Below are 22,788 nucleotides of genomic sequence, written 5' to 3'. Positions count from 1 at the left end.
CCAGTGGACAGAGAGGGGTAATTGTGGAGGAGCAGAAGGATAAGGAAGATGAGGATAAAGACGACGGGATGGCCCCGAGGTCACTCAACAAAAAAAAAGAAACGGCCTTGCGTGAAAGAGAGAGAACCAGCCGTCCAATCTCTAAGTGCTTTCTCACAATTGGTGATTGATACGTGCGCTGCCGAGCTGCTATTTGCGTCACTGCAATTGTAATTCATAGAACATTACATCTTCAGAGAGGCGATAAATTGTTCTATAATTTGATGGACGTGCGTCCGACCAAATTGATAACAGTTGCTGTGAGAGCGCTTCGCACGCCAACTGTAAACTTAGCCAAATGCGTCAATAACAGAATGAAACACCTTGGACAAAGGCAGATACAACAGTCAATAACACACCAGCAGCTCTTGAAAATGGTAGAGGGCTGCATGTCCGTCATACCTGGTAGACAACTAAACAGTTACAAAAAAATAAAACCAAACCTGCTGGTCCATAAAACAGTGTATGGCGTTCATATGAGGAAGGTCAAGATTTTGGCCTCTCAACACTTCTTCCATCTCTCTTACTTCCTTTCCCCTCTCCCTCTCTCTTTACTCTAAATCAAGCTCCCCTCTCTTATGAGCAATCCACACTGACAACATGTTTTAAGTGCTTCTGGAGTGTTCAGGCTGTCAGCCGTTCGTCTCGCGCAACCAACTTCTATTTAGACAAATATGTCAGTTCACACCGACTTGAGTGACCCACAATCCCCACAGGGATCCACTCAGATCACGCAGACCCCCTTCTATGAACTGAATCTGCTACGGTCTATCGAGGCCAACAGTTTCACAGTGAACGTTTCCTTCACAAAAACAGTGTATTTTGATCTGAGCAGTAGTTTTGGTGGCATTCCTCATATAAGACTGTGTAGATCATGGTGAAGACATTTCAGTCGGCCGCTGTCCTTTCAGCACCAAAGGAGCAGCGCTGATAAAAGGACAGCTGGTTGTGTGGATCGTGGACTGAGTTTATATAATGGTCAGTTTGCTTCTGTAGTGATTTTACAACTTTCTTCTCTTCCTTTTGATGAGCCAATCCTTTTTGTCTTTACTGGCAGTTCGATAAGGACAACCCTGAAGTCTTGGTTAAGACTCCAGATCCTCCTGGACCAGCGTCTGAGATTATCAATCTTTTCTTTATTTGACTTGGATCTTACACAAGTCCTCATCACTTGTTTACCGCAGCATGACGTTGTTTACTAGAGGACTAAGATCTAGCCTCTTGACTTTGCTCTCAAAGTTCACAAGATTGATGCACTTAACTTTAAAATGTATAAAGTTTGTATCCGTGGGAGCATATCCGGACCCCCCTAAAGAGTCTGAGGTATTACGTCATGGAAAACTGGATGCCAGCCAAAGTACTGTTTTGTAACTGGCAGTCCAAAGCCGCTATCAGAAATAACGCAGCTATGTGTGATAAAATAATATGGAACAGATACATTTTTTTATTGAATTAACTCTTCTAGTACTGCCCTGTCATGCCAACTCAGAGGAAAGTGTGAATCTGAGTACCCTGATGTGTGACACTGGCAGGAAAGCGTTCCTCTGAGATGAGGAGTCATTTCTTTCACCTCGGGGAGACATTGACTTACTACAGAAGGTACTTTAAATACATCTTTTACGGAAACACAAGCAATTAAAAAGGATGCTTTTAGGGGTCATTGATCAAATTCTTTCAACTTAAATTGCCAGTATGATGAGGCAGCATGGCCTCATACTGCATCATGCATTGCAGTTTAGCCATTGCAAGACAAATACAAAGTAAAGGCCTTAAAACAATATTACTTTTGGTGCAGCGTCCCTCCAAATTTGTAGCAATAGCGTGTCCTAATAGATTACATGCATTTATCATTCCAATGTGATCTCAGTCCTTTGATGAAGGATTCAGCTATGTTGGTTCTCTAGTCGGGCGGGCAAAGTAAAGGAGCTCTTAAACTATTTGAATGTGTCAAATGTCAATCATACAATGTCTCATGGGTTGGTGTTATTAGAGGTCATTAAAAGCCCCTTGCAACACCGTGTTGACAGGAAGCCTCTGGTAGAGTCTCTCATGGCTAATTAGTGCCTGATGACGGATCATGACACAGGCCAGGGAAGGGCCTTGGTGCAAAGAGCCCTGGCTAGGCAAACTAGCTATGGAAACATGGAACATTTCTCTTTTGGGGATACGCATGCACTGATCTGACTGGACCCAAACGACTTAATAGGAACTTGGATTTGTCCAAGGAAAAATGCACTGGGTGTTGCAAGGATATGCAACAGTCTCTAGCTATAGGATGTACTGCTTTTTGCCCTGGAGTACAACAGGATCACCTCCAGGGATGACTGTTGCGGAGAGGGAAGCTCTTACTCCCATCTGTTCTGTATGTTCTAAGAACCAAACCCCAGGTGAGGTCCTAAAGAGGGCTCTTACTTAAGCCTGTGACCCTTCATAGGGTTGGTAAACATGGAGAAACCCGGTATCTAAAAATAAAGTAGTACTTTGTTATTGTGCAGCACAAGCAGTGGACTAACTAACACCGTGTACAACCCTGAGGTACTTCTTAAATGTACGTGGCCACAGAGCATCAGGCCAAAGGTTCCATGATTCATTTTGCAGTCATAACATCAGATCTGAAGCGTGTGTCTTGGACACTCGAGTAAAGAGAAATGCAGAGCCTGTGGTGAGTTGGATCAGATGATTGGGGAGGCTGCTAGACTTGATAAAGCTCAATGTGCTGTGAGACTGAACTGTTCAGAGAAGAAGTCCTACCTTTGTAGGAACTTTTCTTGCATTGGAGGGTCAGCACCTCCACGTGTCCATGTTACTCTGGAGCGTTGTGGGTTTGCCCCAGGCGAAAGGTTTTTTAGGGTCCTGATCATGAATGAAGATGCTGGCTGAATATTGACTATATATACAAACATAGAATACATCACAGACCAGAACCAGCTGGGGGGCAAACCCAGGACATGCTTGAGTCTAGCCTGAGAATGCTTCTGGACTCCCCAGGCGGAGCTACAATGTGACTAGTAAAAGGGGCCTCCGGGCTGCTGTTTCCTCAGCAACCTGGACAAAGCAGGGCAATGTGGTTGGCTTCAAATGTCTTTCCCCCTATGTGTGGAAATGATGAAATGAAGGGACCAACTTTTGATCACTCAGGATGAAGACAAAGCAGGTGGGACAGGTCAACCAGAGGTGACTGAGAGGAAGCTGGGAATCATTTTGGGGTGACACACATGTTCGCCCCCCCCCCCCCCCCCCCCCGTGTGATACAGATAGGTGAGCAATGTGTTTATTGATTGGAATCCCTGTTCCACTGACCCTAGAGCAAACCTTGCCCTTGCTGGGTGATCAAAGCTGTTACATCATCGAATTGCTCACAGCTCTGGGGATGTTTGTTTTTGCAGCGAGGCCGGTCCAGCCGAGCGGTGCCCTGACTTAAAGCAGACTTCCTACTCAAGAAGTTTCCCCACATCTGCCGGGGACTGTGCATATGCCTGTGTGTGTATATGTGTGCGCTTACACTATGATCTCACCTTGTGTGCCTGAAGCTTGTTAAGGGAGAGATTACTGCACAAACAAGCTGTTGTCAGCTCCAGATCTAGCCGAGTCCTGGATGCTATAATCAGCAGCTGTACGTTTGTAGACTTATCTAATATTACATAACCACAAACAAGATTAAAGAAAATACACAAATGCAAGCGTGCAGCTGTCAATAAACATGTGCTCTGCGTACAAACAACACAGCTTTGAGGATGTTTTTGTGAGGAACGGGGGGATATTCCGACATCTGTTTCTGATGAACCTCCGGAGAAAGTTAAGGGCAGATATTTGGTCTTTTGTTTTGTTTCTTTCACAGATGATCAGTCGTGCCTGTTCGGATCCTTTCCCGTAAACGGATGCTCTGTTTTGACTGTCCTTCTGGAATTTATCATGCAAGCCACTCAGGGGTTAAATTCGGGGAAGAAATAATCTTTCAGATATTGAAGAAGCATCAAGCTGTTTCCGTGAGCAGTGGCACAAGTGTGAGAACAAATGATTTATAGTGGGTTAACATGCAGACCATAGCGCCAACAGTTGATGAAGACATTCTGCTTTCATTCAGTACTCTCGTATCAGTTTGACTTTCCCTGCTGCTATGTGGGTGCTAGAGTAGGGGGGATGCACACAGGTAAGAGGAGTCTCTGGGTGTGGTACACACACTACCTCCTCATCCATCACATTGACACAATCCATTTGGACCTGATTTTAAAACCATGACACTCTTTTTACTGTTACATGTCACATTTTAAAAACTGGAGAGAAAGAGAGAAGATATTGAAAAATAACAAACGACTGAATCCAAAACATAGCAGATTTACTCATCTTAAAGTTTAGGCAGGTTGATATCATCATCTTAAGTTATACAGCAATTAAAACCCTGAGGCCCGTTATCATCAACAGAACCATATTAAGCTCACTTATTTATCAAAATATCCTCCACTGATACATTATAGGTAGTGGTAGAAAACAATCTAGAGTAGCTAGAGGTGGGGATTCCTTTTGAAGTGCATTACCACATTACACAGTTACATCAATGCCTGTTAAAGTAGCATTAAAGCTGGTGCAGAGAGACTGTGATACATCGATCATAACTCCTTTTCTTATCCTGTAAAACATGATGTTGTGACTCCATGGAGCTAGGAGTTCCTATGTCATAAGGAGGTTGTGATAAAAAGCTGCTTTAAATGGATGGGTTGGATGTTTTGAAGTGGGGTTGTATGAGGTACTAGTCCATGGTCCGTGTATACAGTGGATGGCTTTCAGCATGCCCCCCAGTTTGGAGAAACAGACAGGAAGCAAAGCAATGCACTGCTATGTACGGGAGCAGCAGCACAATGATTTTTAACCATCTAAAAATAATCAATATCAGTTCAGGTGTACGCTAAATGAACAACATCTTCAGTGGTATACCGTGCTTTGAGACAGCTATACATTCTTTGTTTGCGACGGGAGACTGAATCCGTTATCTAAAAGCCACCAGACTATTGGAAAAACTCGATGGGTGAGTTTGTCTGTGTTTTTGTGTGAATTTGGTGTTTCGTTAATCAATCAGATTCACCAAAGTCATACAACTCCTGTGTTCTGCTTGCTTGGTCAAATTATACATTTTCTCTGTCAAGAGAGCACAGATGGATACAACAGTTGAAAAGGCTGAAAGTCTGACTTTGAGACTGAAATATAGCGTACATTTAAACTGATATATCTGTGCAATAGAAACATACTGTGCAATAAAAATACCCTGTCTGTATATATAATATTGTAGTATTTTAATTATTTAGTTATACTTAGTTACTCTGGCTTTTGTACTTCTGTACTTTTTTTGTACTTTTTTACTTAGTTGATACTCTTACTGTTTATTACTGATTTATATGACTTGTTGCTCTTCTTATTTACTCTGTATCTTGTGAGCACTGTCCACTTTGCTGCTGTGATCCTGTGAATTTCCCCACTGCGGGACTTATAAAGGATTATCTTATCTTATATATATATTTTTTAGGTTTTTCTGCTGCCCCGTACACAACACTACATTACTGCTCTCTGTTTCTCCAAACTGGGGGCGTGCCTACCGCCATCTAATAGGAAATACACGGACTATGGATAATACCTCAAACAAACCCACTTCAAAACAGCCAAACTATATAGAGCTCCTCCTGCACTATGTAGTGTATTTTAAACACATATGGGAGCCTGAAAACAAAATGCTGAATGCCTTTTGGAAGAAAATAACATTTAAGAGAAGAGGATGATGTTGAAAAAAGGGAGAAAATGAAAACGAGGAGAACGAGGGAAAGAAGTTACAAGAAAAGGAAAGAGGTAGAAAAGCTAGAGAAGTAAAGAAAGAGGAGGCCAGATAAGGGGCAACTGGAAGGACTGGGATAGAGAGGAGTAGGAAAAAAGAAAGAGAGGGGAGATAAGGATTTTAGGGGGAGAAAAAGCAATGGAGAGGAGGGACATGAGATGAGAGGAAAGATGAGGGAGTGGTGAAGGAAAAGCAAAGAGCCGGGGGAGAGAGAGAGGCAGCCAAGTGGAGATCTGTGGAGAATTATACATCAGCTCATGTGAGACTGACTCTCCGGGACGACAGAAGACTGACAGACGAAATCAAAACCACTCCGCGCAGCCGGCTTTCCAGATCCTCCCATATTTTTCAATCTCCCTCCTGTCTTTTCTGCTTCCTTCTCTCTTTCCCTCGCTCGTCTTCTCCCCCTCGGTGGTCTTTTTTTCTCCCCTCTCGTAGCTCAACCCAACGACCGTGCCCGGGCCACCTTTGCCTGTGTGTTCACGATCAGGGTGCGGCCTCCAAAGTGATCAATCATCCGCCAAAGACCAGATGCAGGTGGGAAGCTCTCAGAGACTCCCTCCCATCACGTGTTTGTTTGTCTATCTTCCTTGAATGCAGCCAAGGCACACTGACCGGAGCTGGATAACTTTCTCTCTCTATAATTAGAGCCACACCGGGCAATCTCTCACATCGGAGAGTCCAATTGGCACCGAGAGGGAGCCGTTAGAAGGTTTTGACAACTTTAACACCCAGAAGTCACAGAATGTGATCTGTAAACGCATAATCCTCTGACCATGTGCGTTATCTGGCGAATGTGTGGAAGGTGAAGGGGTTCAAATACATTTGCACGTCTACAGCTTTCTCCGGATGCAGTGCTCGCTCATTGCTCTTTTTGGAGTTAGGATTCTTTTCCTGTGGGTGGAAGTGTTTGGATAGCCATCAGCAAACTCCTATTTGCATTAAGAGGGTTACATCTATGTATCTCTCCATCATCCTCCGATTCCTCTATCAGGGAGCCGTTTTCTTTTGCAGCTAAACTAAACTTCATTTATCGTGCACATTAGTGCCAAAATGAATGATTCATTTGGACTGTGGTGTTTTGGCCTTTCGGTACACGGCCTGTGCTGCTACACAGCCTTGCACATGAATAAAACCTTCACCTTCTCACTCCCTTTGACTATTGCTCTGAACATTCAAAGCTATATCTTTATATCAACAGTGGGCTACATGAGCACATTTGTAATGTCGTGACAAACCCATAGTTTGCCCCTCTGCTCTACAGAGCGGTTTAGCATCTTTCAGCTTCTTGTTTTGGTTTTACAGCTCCAGTTTCCAGCAGCAGCCGTTTTGGGCTAAAGTGCTCTGATGAACCCTGATAACCTATCCTGCTCACCTAGCATGCTTGTGTTACCAGCTCTCACACTACTACATTTGACGTTAAGACTTCCTGTATGCCAAACCAGCCACCAGTACATGGAAAAACACCAGAGAAACCGCTTGGAGGCCTTGGGCATTGGTGCCAAATTCATTTATATTGAAATTCTTTATATGATTCCATATATAACGACTGTCATATTACCATAGAATGTTATTACTGAATATTTGGGACGGATAACAAATCATGGATAACTTAATTTCAATCGGTATTTTGGCAGGCCCTGCACTCTTTTTGTCAAAGACTCAAAAAACCTCAAAACATGCAAGTTCTACCCATTTAGAAGTCTGCATTATGTACAAACTGAAGCATATGTGGTGCACATCCCAGCACATGTGCAAATCTTGTCATACATCTTCAAACCAATAGTTTTGTAATCCGACTTTGTGGCAGTTCAAGGCCAGTTGTAGGCCTGTTATTTCAGAGCCAGTCCTTTTAAAGAAAGCAAAAAAATGTGTGGGTGTTTTTGCCAAAAAAGGACCTCACATACAATGTTATTTCCCATTAGAGAAGCTCTGATGTACTTCAACTTCGTCCAAAGTGAAGAAACTTGGATGCTGGATTCTCCCTACACTGCAACCAGCAGCACAACAACAAACGTCTCTGTATGGTCACAAAGTCAAAACAGCTGCCCCGCACTTTAAAACAGCCTGAACAGACTGAACTGATGCGGAGGTCTTTTGCAATTCAGGGTGGACTAAAGTCCTCGCCAGCATCAATGTGCTGCAGCAGAAAGGTACAGGTCCTTTAGTCTTTATTGGACCAGGAGCTCATCTCTCTCATACTACTTCTAACTTAATCAGAAGAAAATGCTCCAGGCATTGTCCAGCATTGTAAAGAAGTAGAGAATGACATTGATGAAGTAAGTTCACGGCACTTTCACACAGGCAACAGCTGTTGAAATGGAAGTTGACTTATTTTAAATGTACTTAACTGACATACTTATTTTGCAGAACAAATGTACTTATTTGAACCCAAACCATGTTCTTTTCCTAAGCATAACCAAGTCCTTTGGAGGTTTATTTTGAAAGGAGGCTGTATGGATGTACTGAACAGAAACTGTACGTTTCCTGGGAGCACAGACGTTTATTTTAAAAAGACACTATGCCTGGAACAAGCGGAAACTGTCCCGCTATTCCTGATTCCAAAACTGATGCTAAATGGGTACCCAGAGCGTCAAGTTGGGTCATAGTTGGAATGAGAATGTGTTGGTTACAGTATTGACTTTCACACACACACTCCAGAAGACCGTATGTTAAAAACTAACAGCAGCCGCAAACATCCTAAGGCAGACATGAAAGTGCACATCATATATAAAAGGCATTTTTACTAGCAGCATAACTAGAGTAGTTGTAAACTCAGCTATTTTTTTTATAACAGTGCAATGTCATGCATTTCTCATGGACAAAATGGGACTTTAGGCAACAAACAAGTGGAGTCGGATAAATTCATCCTCTCGTTTTTTTTCCGCTTCGGTTTTGCGGTGACGAATTGCACCTCCCGGGCGAGCGGTGTGCCTGTGAGTTTGTTTTGAAGCAATTAATGGAGAGGCTGGAGTCTGTTTTTCCAATGAGTTCGTGACACAATATCTGTGCCATCCTTTACGGGGCCCAGAACAAGCAAGTGATTAGCTTTGGAGCTGGCTGGAACATTGTGAGGAAATTACCCTCGCATGGAGCTGAAGGGAGAGTAAAGACCTCGTGTAAGAAAGTAGCCCCCATTAGTTTAATGAGGATGGCTGAAGTGCACCATGGAAACTCACATTGTCTTATTTAGAGTGCAACAGAATCGGTAAACTGGAAAAGCTCAGCATGACAGAAACAGTCCACCGAGTGGAATATTCCTGTGCCACAGTTCTTGTCCAGTACCAATGCTAATTTCCATGAAAACACTGCCATACGCTCCGTGGTAGATACAGTTAGATACAAGAGCTGTAAGACCGCTTATCTGATTGGAATATCATTCACTATTTCTTCCACAACTCAGTATCAACCAACAAAGTGATAACAACTTCATCGGTACTCGAGACTGCAGCAGTTCCTGTTTGCGTCTCAAAGAAATTGTTTCTTTCAATACGTCTGATCGTGATTAAGTCTTTCCAAAAACTGTAAACTTTGATGTTGGACCAAAGCACCATTCTGATGCCCCGAAAGATTGACTTTGTGGCCAGATAAGAACTTTGTTTGAACTTTAAGTCTTCAGTAAACAATATATCGAGGCCCCAAAATGTTCTCTCATCCGCAGAAAGTCATGCTGGAGCATCCACCATTTTTTCATCTTCCCTGTTTATCGCTCTGACAGCGCAGATTAGGGGACGGGACAAACATTAGTTTTCTTGGGCTGTGGAACACAGTGGTAATGGTGAGCTCTTTAAAGGGTGAAGAAAGAACGTTCTAAAATTCCAAAAACGTAAACTGAAAGGTCACCTTTGCCGTTAAAGTGATATTTCAGTGCTGTTTGGAAAAGAATCTCCCCTACATTTCACTATACATTGGCACAGAGGTTCCACTGACGGTACACTTTCCATTTCTTTACTCCCACAAGGAAGAAGCATGAGCTTACTGACGGTAAAGCTGCATTACCACCCTGGCAAAGTGGGGCCACAAAAGCCCCAGCTTTAATACGGCTATTTGTTTGTGGTAATGGTAATTAAGTTTAGAAATACAGGAATGTGTACCACTTATGCACACCATCAGCTGACATGAAGAGGGCCTGTAGGTTGGTAATGATGAGGCTCACTGAGTCCCTGTGTGTGGAAATCTAGTTTCAAGATGATACTGCGCTCAAATGACCACAAAGTTAACCTGCATATATGTTTTATTACAGAAGAGAAATACTTTACATAATGAGCAGTGAGGGAGACATACAGGGAGTAAACAGGGACCCAGCCAATTATTGTGTCCGTGTAGCCAACTAGGTTAACTGAGCCATGCAGTGACATACTGAATAACGAAGCAATAAATCTGATTTTCTTTTTTTAACATCATTTCCCAGGACTTTTCTAGGACATTTTCAGTGATGATCTAATGAATATGTTCTTCTCTGTGGAAGTGTCATTTACATACACTCCCCTTTTAACTCTGTTTTGGTCTCCGTCATCTCCTGACAAAAAGATGCGCCACTATATTCACTAACTAGATGCTGACTTTGTCTGTCTGCTGTCCGGTGCTAAGCAGGTAGAATACAGTGACTGAAAGCAGCGATCAGGTTTAGATTGTGTGGGCCTGAAAACTAAAACAACATGCTAAACAAGATGAAAAAGGTTCAGTGGGTTCGTCCCAATGAGGGATCCTATTTGAATTACATGGTAGTTATATGATTGACTCTATACCTTTACCACATGATGATCTTCCGCTTTCTTTCATGTTGTGCTTTCAATGAGTTGGAAAATCTGTGAACTGTTTTCCAGGTTTTACAGAGAGTGTTGAAATCCTGCTTGTACACTAAAATCTACGCTTTCTATTAAAAAAGACCTCCAAAGAAGGTAAACAATAACTGAAATCAGGGACATGACTCACAGCAGCAGGTTATGGGAGGATGCATTCAGGTTGATCCGGGGGTTATTCCACCATGCATGCTATGCAGCACAGTGAACTTCAGTTTGACCGTATAACAGTCTTTGTGTGACCAAAAACACGTACAGATATATGTACAGGAGCCACACAGCCGTCACTAATGCCTGCTTTGATTCTCCACCCGTAAAATGGAGAAGTGTGGATATATTTAAGATAAGATAATCTTATCTTAAATATATCCACACTCCTCCCTCTGTGTTTTATTCAGAAACATTCCAGAAACGTGCATCTCCACGGCCGGAATGGACAGAAATCCTGTTGCACTTCAGCACCATCCAGTATGATTGAGAATGCCCTCTGATCATAGAAGTAAATCTTGGAAATACTGACTGAAATAAGTTATGTTACCGTGCAAGTTCTTTTAAAGAACACAAACGGCTATAGAGAACATTACAGCTGCACCTATATCTCATCTCCCTCTGTAATAGCACTGCTCTCCTCCCATCTGAATATGCTGCATTGATTAAGGATGCTCACCGCTCCAAATAATACACTTCGTTCTCTCATTAAGCTACAAGAAACTCTGGTCCTCGCAGGGAACTGTAACAGTCTCCATTATAGATTTGGTTCATTACTGCTAAAATAAACTGCCCCTTGTGATTCCAGCTCCCATTCATATAGGTCCGTCTGTTATGGATGACAGAGCTACACCCACACACACACACACACACACACACACACACACACACACACACACACACAGACACACACACACACACACACACACACACACACACACACACACACACACACCTCCTGTGGCTGCTTATATGATTTCCTCCTTTTAGTGAAAACACGAGGGAAAACAGCAGAATAAACAAAACACTAATCCTCAAGGATTAAAGTGTGCAAACAGATAAAACCCTTTGAAATCACTTTAACACACAGTTGACTGTTTCATGCTGTCATGTGGCTAATTTGTCACAACCACTATGACAAATTGCAAGACTCCCTTTTCTGAAAGCAATTACTGTAGAACATCAGATAAAACTGCTTTACATTAATTGAGTATGACATATTTTATGAAATCTGTCTAATAAACAAACTAAATACTTTAAATGACTACTTCACGTCCCCATTACCATTATTACTGGTGAACGCCATCTTGTGGAGGCCTTAAAAACTACAACAGAATTAGGACCATAACAAATGAAGTGATGTGTGAATCTGGGCCTGCATGTACGGCTATGTAATGCACACGTGTTTCAGACGGACCACTGGTATTGTTGAGTTCATTCATTGATTACTTTTGTAGGAGAAGGTTTCCTGAAGTACAGGGTTGCAAACTGTAGAGCGGCAGAATGACGAGCTTTCCTCCAGTCGGTTTAATAGACGAGATAAAACTAATTAGGCTCATATCGCCACATGGTGCTGACAAATTGGCGGGTTTATGGTTTGAGCTAAATCCAATCCAAGAGAACGATGGTCACTGCTCGAGTCTAGAATGAATATATCTGATTCAGATTTTTTTTTTTTCACTAACCATTACTAAAACTGGCATACCTGGTTGCCTGGCAACATTAGCCAATTTACAATTGTTGGTCCTCAATCATCATCAACGGTCAAAACTCTGGATGTGGGCCGCTCTGCGCCGACGTACCTGTCTCAACTTTGGAGTGGTCGGTCCTCTCCGTCACCTTCTCCTGGCTAATGAGGTAATCAACGATCCGCACGCCGATTGGCGGCTCGGTGTGGTTCCACTCCATGATGACCAATGAGCTGCTGGGCTCGTAGGTGTACGACAGCTTCAGCCTGGCAACAGAGTGACAGAGATGCTGTCATCGAGCCGGTCTCAACCGGCGGCTAACATTATTCCCGGTTAACTGCGTCACAGTGAAAAGACATTCTGCCACAAACACAAACACGTCGGGCCAACAGAAAATACAGCCGATTTTGCATGATAACCAATCAATGCAGCTGATCCTTTCATTGATCCCACGCTTTAATTAATAGTGGACACATTTTAAGACCCCCACCCCAACCATTCAGCAATCCACCCATGGCTGTAATATTTGACGGCAATAAAAACCGGTGTACACGTGCATCCTGATGGCTCGAGACCATCGCGGCATGAGATGGAGGTCTGCCAGTTAAACGACGGATGGTACCAGTTTGGAGAAAGATCCTTTTTATGAAGTTACTAACATAGGCTGTGGAAGAGGGGCGCAGGTGGGCAGTCCGTCTGCGCCGAAAGCACTGGAATCACACCGACACCAGTCATCGATGACGTCACCTTTCCCTGAACACCACAGCATGCTCATCATCGCCTCCTGTAGAGACTACGGAGACAGAGAGAGAGAGAGAGAGAGAGAGAGAGAGAGAGAGAGAGAGAGAGAGAGAGAGAGAGAGAGAGAGAGAGAGAGAGAGAAAACAAACATCAAACCTAAACTCAAAGCACATGTCATATGTCATATTGGTACAGGCAATATTCAAATGTAAATACATACATACAATATTACAGGCGCCCAGTAATGTCCTCATGCAAACGAACATGTTTCCATGTTACTCAATCAAGCTCGAACAAATGTGTTGAGTATGTTTCCTCCCTCATTTCGGTATTTAAAAATGCAGCATTGTTGATGGCTCAGGAGGTAGAGCGGTTGCCTAGCGATCACAAGGCTCCTGGTTGAGACTCTGGACCCCTAACCGCTCCTGATGAGCCGGTTGGCACCTCGCGCTGCTGCCTCTGCCATCGCTGTGGGTGCATATTGGCATGTGTTGAGTGGTCGGTAGACTGGAAAAGCTCTAAATAAATGCAGTCCATTTACCATTTATATCTATGTTCACCAGCTCGCAGTCTCTCGCCCTCCCTGTCTTTGTTGGTGCATTGCAGCATATGTTGGCCCGTAGATCAGTGGAATGGAGAGAAAACATTGGCGCGGGTATTGTGTTGTGCACACGACATACAAACAATAGAAGTAGCTCTATAGCGCTACTAGAGGTCTAAAGCGCCACAGGATGTCCCTCAGGCTATGTTCACACTGCAGGCAAAAGTGGCCCAAATGTGATTTTGCGCATAATTGACACACAACAGTGTGAACAGCACACATCACATGAAATCTGATCTTTGCAATTCTGATATGGGCCACTTTCATATGTGGTCCTAAATCAGATCCAGGTATTGAGACTTTTATGTCCCTCACTGGATGGAAACTTGTCACAATTCAGCGCTGTGAGGCCATTCACGTCACGACCCCATCACTCCAGGCTCCGCAACCACGCACACCTCCGTACAGAAGGAGCAGCAACTGCTCCACAAAATGATAAAAAAAAAGGTCATCTGCTCTAGTATTCCCAGGCTTCCACTGCACATCAACTTATAAAGGGTAAACGCGGCCTAACCATTGCCTGGCCTTCATGTTCACTTCCACGTTAAAAACCAAAACCTTCTTCACTTCCCTGCATCACGTCCAGGAACCGGATAAGTGTTTCTACATGTGTTAAGAAAATTCTACTGCTCCTTAAAGCTGCTATATCAGATTGTGACCATTTCTACTGCCTCCAAACAGCTCTCAACATGGTGACGGCTGAGCCAGCAGCTCGCAGCTAACAGTGCTAACGGTGAAAACTACAGCAAAGCTGCTGACAAAGCTCACAAACATTGTCACAGTTGGCATATGAAGTGCTGTGCTGTGGTAAAAAAAACGAGTGTCGTGAGGTCACAGTGATTCTTATGAGTTCATCTTTGAGTCCGAGTGGACGTCTGGGCCAAATTTGGAAACATATTCCCTCAATGCGTTTCTGAGATAACACATTCCCTGCACGGTCGCCAGCGCGGAGGCATTAATCATCATCAGAGATGGATATATATAGATTGTAATTACTGTATATGTAATATCAATACAACATGTTGCCTGTGGTGTCTATACAGTCTAAGTATAGCAAGCTCCACACAGGCTCTGTCGACCACAGTGTCTGTAACCGTCTGCCCTGAGCTTCGGAGTGAAAGGAGCGTGGACCTTTCCTCCTCCTGCTGGAGTAAAGAAGCTGTAACCACGTACAGTATCGAAGCAGTCACATAAGTCACAGCGCGGTATGGTAGATTGAGACCGGATACTTCAAAATGAAAACATGTTTTTCAGCCCTGACGGATCGTACACGTACAGTCACAAACATTTCATGGCAGGACGCCAGTTAATCGACTGTCTGAGGTTGGACTTGCTGGAAAAAGCTTCAACTCTCATTGATCATCCAAAGGAAAGCTAGAATCCAGTACAGGAGAGAAGATGCAGCCACCAATCATGATCGTGTCTCAGGAAATGGTGCAATGGATTCCAGATGAAACTGCTGTTTTTCAGACATGAGACAGTCCCAGATGGTTGAGGACAAACACGGCTAACACACCTGGTAGGTCTCGTTGTTGGACACCAGCTCGTAGATGGGCGCGGCCTTGGTGATCTGCAGCAGGACGGGCTCGGACCGCTGGCGCCCCTGCACCACCCTGGGGCTCATGTGGCAGAGGTGGCAGGAGCGCGGGCACTGGCCCTGGCTGTTGCAGTCCATGCGGACGCCGGCCGCCATGCGCTTGGAACCCGTGTCCAGCAGACTGGCGATGTAGGCGGGGTAGGTCAGCGTTCTGGGCTCCTTGTCGCGCTCCTCCGACTCCTCCGAGGGCGAGTTACCTGACAGAGTGGAAGAAGGGAAAATAAATTCTTTAAATAATATTTCCAGACAAGATTAGGAAGCGCTTTGCAAAAGACACCGCAAAAATACAAAGCAATAATATGTATCACAGGCAAATATATATATTTATATTTCCCTATTTCACTATGTCTCAGTGTCTAAGTGACTAACGGGGACAACAGATTTTGACATTGGTCCAGTATTGAAGCTGCAGATGTCATCTACTGGACGGGCTGCAATGAAATCATATCGTCAATGAACATCCGATCAATGTGCCACTGACAGATTCAGATTTCTATGTGTCTAACAACATTATGGAGACTAAATACATTTCCATGCCTCATGCAGAACTTTGACACTATTTCTTAAGATTAGCATTTTAGGAGACTGCTTGGCTGTGAAAAAAACCCAAAAGGCAATTTAAAAGCTCAAGCACCTATTAGGGAAAAGGCTTGTTGTGCGAGCTGCCTTTGATGGAACACAACTCAGCTTTATGATCAACGGGTGAGCACACAAGCTATGGGACCAAAACATGTGCACAGCATAATAGGAACAATTCCTGTGCTTCAATGTTGAGTTTTTGTTTCACAACTTCACAAAGCAAGTGATCTTTTGCACTTTCCTTTTCTGTGTGTTCAATGTAACAGCAGTCTGTATTTCAAGCACGTTTCCTTTGTGTATGTTTTGTAAGAAGAGGAGAGATCTAAATAAAGCTTGTTCTTCTTATGTAAGCTGGGATAAACATACAAATCCTCACACGTAATACCTCAAAACTAACTTCATGTCTCATCCACCCACATTCACACCCCACCTATTCTATCCACAGTGCGTGTTTTACCTACAGAAGATGGTGGCCAGCCCGGGGAACTGAAGCAGCTACGCTCTCTTCAAAGCCACGAGACTCCATTGACACAAACAGTGACTTTACCTCACGATAGCGAGAGCTGCTGGTTAACCGCTGTTTGTTTCTTTGTGTTATTGTGTGACTTTGGTGTTTTGAAGGGTTAGTTCGAATTCACCAAAGTCTCACAATAACACAAGCAAACTAACGGATGAAGGCAGACCAGCGACTCCTGTGCTCTGCCACGTAAGAAATACAGTGTTTGTCAATGGAGACTGGTGACTATCGGAAAGGGCTTTCTGATGGCAAAGCAAAAAGGTAAGAATATTCTCAATATAGCGTGCACTTAAACTACTAGAGGTAATACACTGACTATAGATAACTAGCTCATAACTTCACTTAAAACAATCCAAACTAACCCTTTAAGAATTTCGGAGAAACAACAAAGCAGGCAAACATAAAACCAGAAACACACAACGTCTCCATGGATTGTCAGAATAATTATACATAGAATTGTACACACGATGGGCGATCCATCATTAGTTAGATAGCCCCTCCTCCTGCACCCATGGTACACACATTCATGTGTGTATGTGTGTGTGTACCTGAGAGGGTGACTTGTCATTAAAAAGAGATTAAGAATCTAAGTGCTCCAATAACAATATGCAGTGTTTGCTTTTCTTTACATGCGTGGGTTAGTAATTAATGCCTTGTTGATTACACCTCATCTCTGAAGTACACACACTTCATTTTGTCTGACACTATGGGTTTCCCAAGTAACGCTGCGATCAACTAGTTACAGAGTTTAATTCAGCCGAATAAAGAGTGACAGAGTTTCTGTAACGTCAAGAAAAAGAAGCGCTGAACAAAATTCAGTAGAGCTCTTCAGACGTTGAGGCTGAAAATGCTTCTGTTGAACTTAAAAAGGTTTATAATAACAAGGTCAGTGAGATATTTCATGACAGTCAGGAGGCAGTAAGAAAAAGAAAATTGTGCTTTGTGTATGTCAACCATCAAAAAGACAAAGTACAAGGTGAAACCACTCAAAGCCACGATGTGCAGTCTTTCTATTTAGACTATCTTTGGAATTGTTATGATGGTGTACTTTTTGGTTGAAACATGTGAAAATGCAAGCCCATTCACCTTAAAGCCTGCGGGGCTTTAATATTGAAAACAATGTACAACAAAAAAACCTGCAAGAAAAAGAAAAGGAGACCCTGAGCACATTTAGCGCTCCTGGAATGTTCTCCATAAAGCATCAAATGACACAAAGGGAATAACAGAACTGGTTCATACGACAGAGAGACCATGGTGCACCTGGGCCCTTTATTTAAGTGGCAATCAGCCAGGAGGTGCACGTAACAGCAATTATCTAACATTCTAAACAAAGACAAATGACACCCAGCACGGGGTCACGGGTCAGGTGTAATGAATGCTGCCACGGACCGGAGACCACATGAATAGCTGCATTTGTGAGTCTCTCTCTGCATGCCAGTGCGTCCTGTCCATGCCCTCGATGACTTTAGCGTGCAGCATTGAGAAGCCCTCGTGTTTGGGTCACCGAGACAAATGAGCAGATAAGCCCTCACCAATCAGAGGAACGTGAAGGTAAATAAGGTCAGATTGAGGAGGGGGGGGGGGGGGGGGTTCGTGGGTTGGACTAAATCAATGGAAAAACAGAGAACACCTAGGAAGTAAGAAAACTATCCAGAGCCCAGCCGTCATGTGGTAGCCAGGTCTGAAGACGGCTGATGGCTAAACATACACGGCATATTATCACACTGATAATTTTCAGTATATAGCAGAGATGTATGTACTCAAAAAGCAAGACTTTAATTCACTTTCAAACCAAAAGCATTAACAGTCTTGCTAAATCATACACTGAGGGGTTGTGTTGGGTGAAACTAGAACACAAAACTTGTCTGGAGTTAGGATGAACATCACTGAGTCACAGACTTTACCCAACAGGGATTGTTTTTGTGTTCCATGTGGTTATTTTTGTCATACTACTGCTCTTGTTATGAATACTTTACAAATATCACCCATGCAGGGAAAAAGAGCTCCGCCTCATTTCCCTATTCACCTGACCAGTAGTTGTTCATTTTGGCAGCGAAATCTAGTGTTCAAATTAAGAAGTACAATGCACAGACAGTGCAAGTTATTAAACGTATGCTCAAGCCATATTCTAGTTTAATGTTGAAAACTAGAAAACGGGCAGCAGGCCGCTGTTGGCCCGCGAGCTATAGTTTGTCCAAAAATGGGCCAAATGCATATCGACGAGCTTATTTCCAATGAAGTGCCCTGATTGTACATTGCTAGTTAGATGTTTCTGACATTATGAACATTGATTACTATTCGATGAAAATATCCCTCAGTTGATGAGCTAAACATCGCTGATCCAAAAAGACGGGAAACAGCGAGTGAGTGCTGAAAATATCAGACACCTTTTAAAGGAGTCAAGGGGAAGTGTGTTGCTTGATTTGCAGTCGCCTGTTGTGCTGATAAAAGAGGATAAAGCTAGAAGACTAAACATCAGTACTAACATCAGCAGCAATGCACATGGGCTTTTCTGTGTGAAGAAACAGGTTTTCTTGCAGTTATTATTTACAATTATTTAGCCGGTGACTTCTTATATGTTTCTGTTTATGGCCCACAAAGTTTGGCCACCCCTGGTATAAAGTCTCGGGAAAAAAAAAAAAGGCTACCGTGTGAAATCAATTTAACAGGAGAAAGTGAACAAAAGGACTTGAAATGCACATAAATCTTGTTGTACATGAAAGTAAAAAGCTGGACGTGATGCGTTCAGGGACAAGGGCGCACGATGGCATAAGATAATGCGCTATGCTGTGTATGGATGTCTCCATTCCAACTCCTCGTCTCCCCAAGGTGAACTATTCATTGTTGCTGCGTGGTAAGAATGTTATTCTCTCTAATACTCCATCTCTATTTCTCTGTCGCACAAAAGCAAAACCAGAGAGCACCATCTTTTCTTTGAACTTCGCTTAACAGCGTTCTCCTTTTGTCTCTTTCCAGTCATCTCTCTCTCTCTCTCTCTCTCTCTCTCTCGCTCTCTCTCACCCAGTGAAAAGCTTAATCACACCTATTTTCACAATATGCAAATACATGTGTGGTAAATGTGAGGGGGCAAAGCAGTGATATAATATTCCTTCTCTGCATCGCCATACTAAAAACAAGAAAACCAATCTTTCCCTCACACACACACACGCACACACCCTACATCCTCCCCAGAACTCCCTTTTACATTTTCCCTTTTTATTCTTCCGTCATTCTTTGGCTCTCTAAAAGTCTACAAGGTGAATCTGCAAATGTATCTAAAGCATCTAAACTGCCGTCAAATTCAACCCATGCACACAAGCGCACCTGCTTTTAGGGGAGCCTAATGACGAGCAGCATGCGGCTTTGAATAGAATAAATCTATGCAAACGCACACGACGAAATACAGCTCTGTGAGCCTGTGTGTGTGTGTGAGCGTGTGATGCCTTCATGCTTGTGTGGACATATTTTGGTTATAGAAGTGCTGAAAGTGATTGAGGTCCGCCGCTTCTTCGTTAAGAGGTACATCTGAGCTTGGATCTTGGGTTCAGCATTGAAGCTAGCTTAGGGTTTGTATGTAGGTTCAGACAGAAGCTTCACTCATCAAGATCTTTTTTAATCAACATTTCTTTAATGATTATGTATAACGCAAAAAGTGTTACTTGAAGTGGTGAATTAACCTGTGCACTCCACTCAGCTTTCTGCACCATTACTGCACTCTAACCGTTCTGTTTTCTGCAGAAGCAGTCAGATGTTTTTCAGAAGCTGGTGGAGACATAAAATGAGCTAAAAGGAGAGCAAGATTCGTCTCAGAAAAGCCGCTCCAAATGAACACTAATACTGCAGGATGTATAAATAGCTGCTTACACATGAGCCACAGTAATTGCTGTTCGTAAAAATAAAATACAAAATTAGGATTATGCTTAGTTTGGATTCAGAATTTGGTTAAAAGTGTGTAAAATGTCAGAGTTAAGGTGACGTCAGTGGTTAGTTTTGCTATGGTTATTTTGTAACTGATACATGGATATTACAGTCTCTTTACAGGTGATGGGAGCACTACTGTAAAAGTTATTCAATATAAAAAGCTCTTGTAGCTCCAGAAGGAGCTGCGTTAAACTGGATTAATGACCTCAAGTGATGTCACTTGAGGCAGCGTCGGCTCTGACTGAAGAATAGAAATTTGATGATCTGGAATTGTGGAGTTAGAAGGAAGCGAGCTCACCGTCTCTTCCTCTCTGCTCGACGCTATGGCTCGAGGCTACATTAGCCGTGACTAGCATAGCAGCTAGCTGTCGGCGGTTGAGTTGCAGTGCGAGTAGGGCAGGGCAATATATCAATATTATATCGATTTTGTGAAATGAGACCAGATACCATCTTAGATTTTGGAAATGGTAACATGGCATCCTTGATGTCATTTATTGGATTTAAAAGCTGACAGGAAAGTGATGCGAGCTGTTCTCATAGTGTAAACATATTGTATAACATATAAACATATTGTAAAAGCATCAATGGTCAACCCCCAGCCTTGAGTTTGGGTAATGTAGGCGCCAGGTTTTGACGAAGTAAGAAGAATGTGTGGTATAAAATAGACGATATCTCTGGTTCTGTCGCACACAAATTCAACCCTTTTGTTCCAAGTGAGTCCGACAATATTGTAGGACTTCAACCAACGGAGTGGTGCTGAGAGTTACAACGTCTTAAAGGCAACAGACGGCTCGGACACGGTCCGAAAACTAATCCCTCATCCCAGCTGAGACCTAATTGGCATCACTAAACTGTAGACACAGGACAGATGCATGACGGGAAACTCGCAGCATGTATTAGGAATCCGTGTGTGTGTGTGTGTGTGTGTGTGTGTGTGTCGGCATGAAGCTGGGGATTCGGTGCTGCTTTGACCCGCGAAATGACTCATCTCCATGGCACACAACAGATGGAGCTCAGAGCTATTCAGATTCATATAATAGCTCTCCATCCACCCCTTTCCATCCCACACTCTCCACTGAGAGATAACTCAACCGCTTATCTGCTACTGACTGACTCCAGTCAATCCTCCCTGTTTACAAAAAAACACACTTTCAAGTCTATAAATGTTTGTGAGAGGAGAAAGGGAGATGCAGGGGGGAGAGAGGCAGATCGATGTTCACACTTTTGTTTGTGTTGCATTACAGCCTTCATTTCCCACTCCTAGCAGAACCCTCATCATCCTCTCCATTATATCGCCTCTGGTGAGTGAAGCGATGACTCATTAAGTCACCGTTCATCTTGGTGATCACAGTGCTGTGATTTCAGCCCCCTGACATCTTCTTTCTAAATGCATGGCGGCGTGCTCTCGCATCTCCCAGCGTGCACCCCTCTCTCCTCCAGCCGGATGCAGACCCATTCACTGACTCCACGGACGTGAGGAGTTGAGTAGTACCCGTTTGGATCCACAAGATGGTGCTGGTGGATCACAGGACGCGGAGGAATCATGTCAGGAAACAGGAGTAATCAGTGCACATTGCTCCACTGTTCAGTAGACAGAAAGCAGAGCAAATCCTACCTGCTCTTTTAAAATGTGCTCTGCTGAGATGAACATCATACGATCGTGGGGACGTAAATCATGAGCTGATCACAAAAGAGAGTCGGAAATCAAGGCGGGAGAGCAGCGGGAAAACAGTGTTAAAAAAGGGGTGTTTTGGTGGGATGTGCATGTTGTGTGTGGAGAGAAAAAGTGATGAACAGAATTAGAGGCATTAAAGGGGGAAGAACCCAACGAGATTAACGGATGAACAGAACTCTGGGTGTGCTTCCTTCTTTGTCTGAGTGACTCATTCTAAACCCTTCAAACATGCGAGATGGCACACATAAACAAATCTGTGTGACGGGAAAATTGCGGTTTCTTTCCACATGCGTGTACACGTGCGGCGCCTTGCTGTGCAGCCGTGTGCAGCTTGTACCTTGATATCTCCCTGTGTGTGTGTGTGTGTGTGTGTGAGGGCACGACGCTTGGGGCCCGTATCCGACTAAAGCCAATCATAAACAGAAAGGCGTGCGTCCTTTCCCTTTCCATCTGCAAAGCCACACTGAGCTTTGTTTGTCAATGTGTTTGTGTGTGTGTGTGTGTGTGTGTGTGTGAGAATACGATAAGTTGGTAAGACAGCTATGCGTGGAGGGCAGTGTGGCAGGGCCACGAGGGAGCATGCATACACTCCCAGAAAGCAGCATGGATATTAAGCATTCGTCTAGGAACTAATATCTAGGATTTGCCCTTTAAAATTCACCTCGTGGAGAGACTTTGTGGGGAATAACTGAGAATAAATGGTTGGTGATTTGCCTGAAGGCCTGATCCGTGATGTGACCACAACTGTCGGAAGCATCCTGGAGCAACCCGCTGCTAACTGGCTGACCCGCAACCTCAACCCAGAGGGCGAACCACATT

The 22,788-nt window shown here is 43.6% G+C and overlaps 1 protein-coding gene across 1 annotated transcript in view; it reads right to left on the bottom strand.

The window, feature by feature from the left end:
- Window positions 1–22,788, bottom strand: part of astn1 (astrotactin 1) — a gene marked incomplete at both ends in the record, with an annotated part of 365,883 nt that overhangs the window by 25,046 nt on the left and 318,049 nt on the right. Inside the window, 3 exons of the mRNA XM_079173654.1 lie at window positions 12,453–12,604; window positions 12,998–13,131; window positions 15,197–15,474. Of these exons, the coding sequence (XP_079029780.1) occupies window positions 12,453–12,604; window positions 12,998–13,131; window positions 15,197–15,474 (564 nt within the window). The remainder of the gene's footprint in view (window positions 1–12,452; window positions 12,605–12,997; window positions 13,132–15,196; window positions 15,475–22,788) is intronic.

The sequence above is a fragment of the Pholis gunnellus genome (assembly GCF_910591455.1).
Source record: "Pholis gunnellus genome assembly, chromosome: 14".
Taxonomy (NCBI): Eukaryota; Metazoa; Chordata; class Actinopteri; order Perciformes; family Pholidae; genus Pholis; species Pholis gunnellus.
The sequence above is the reverse complement of the archived record's forward strand: the minus strand, read 5'-3'. Positions and strand labels throughout refer to the sequence as shown.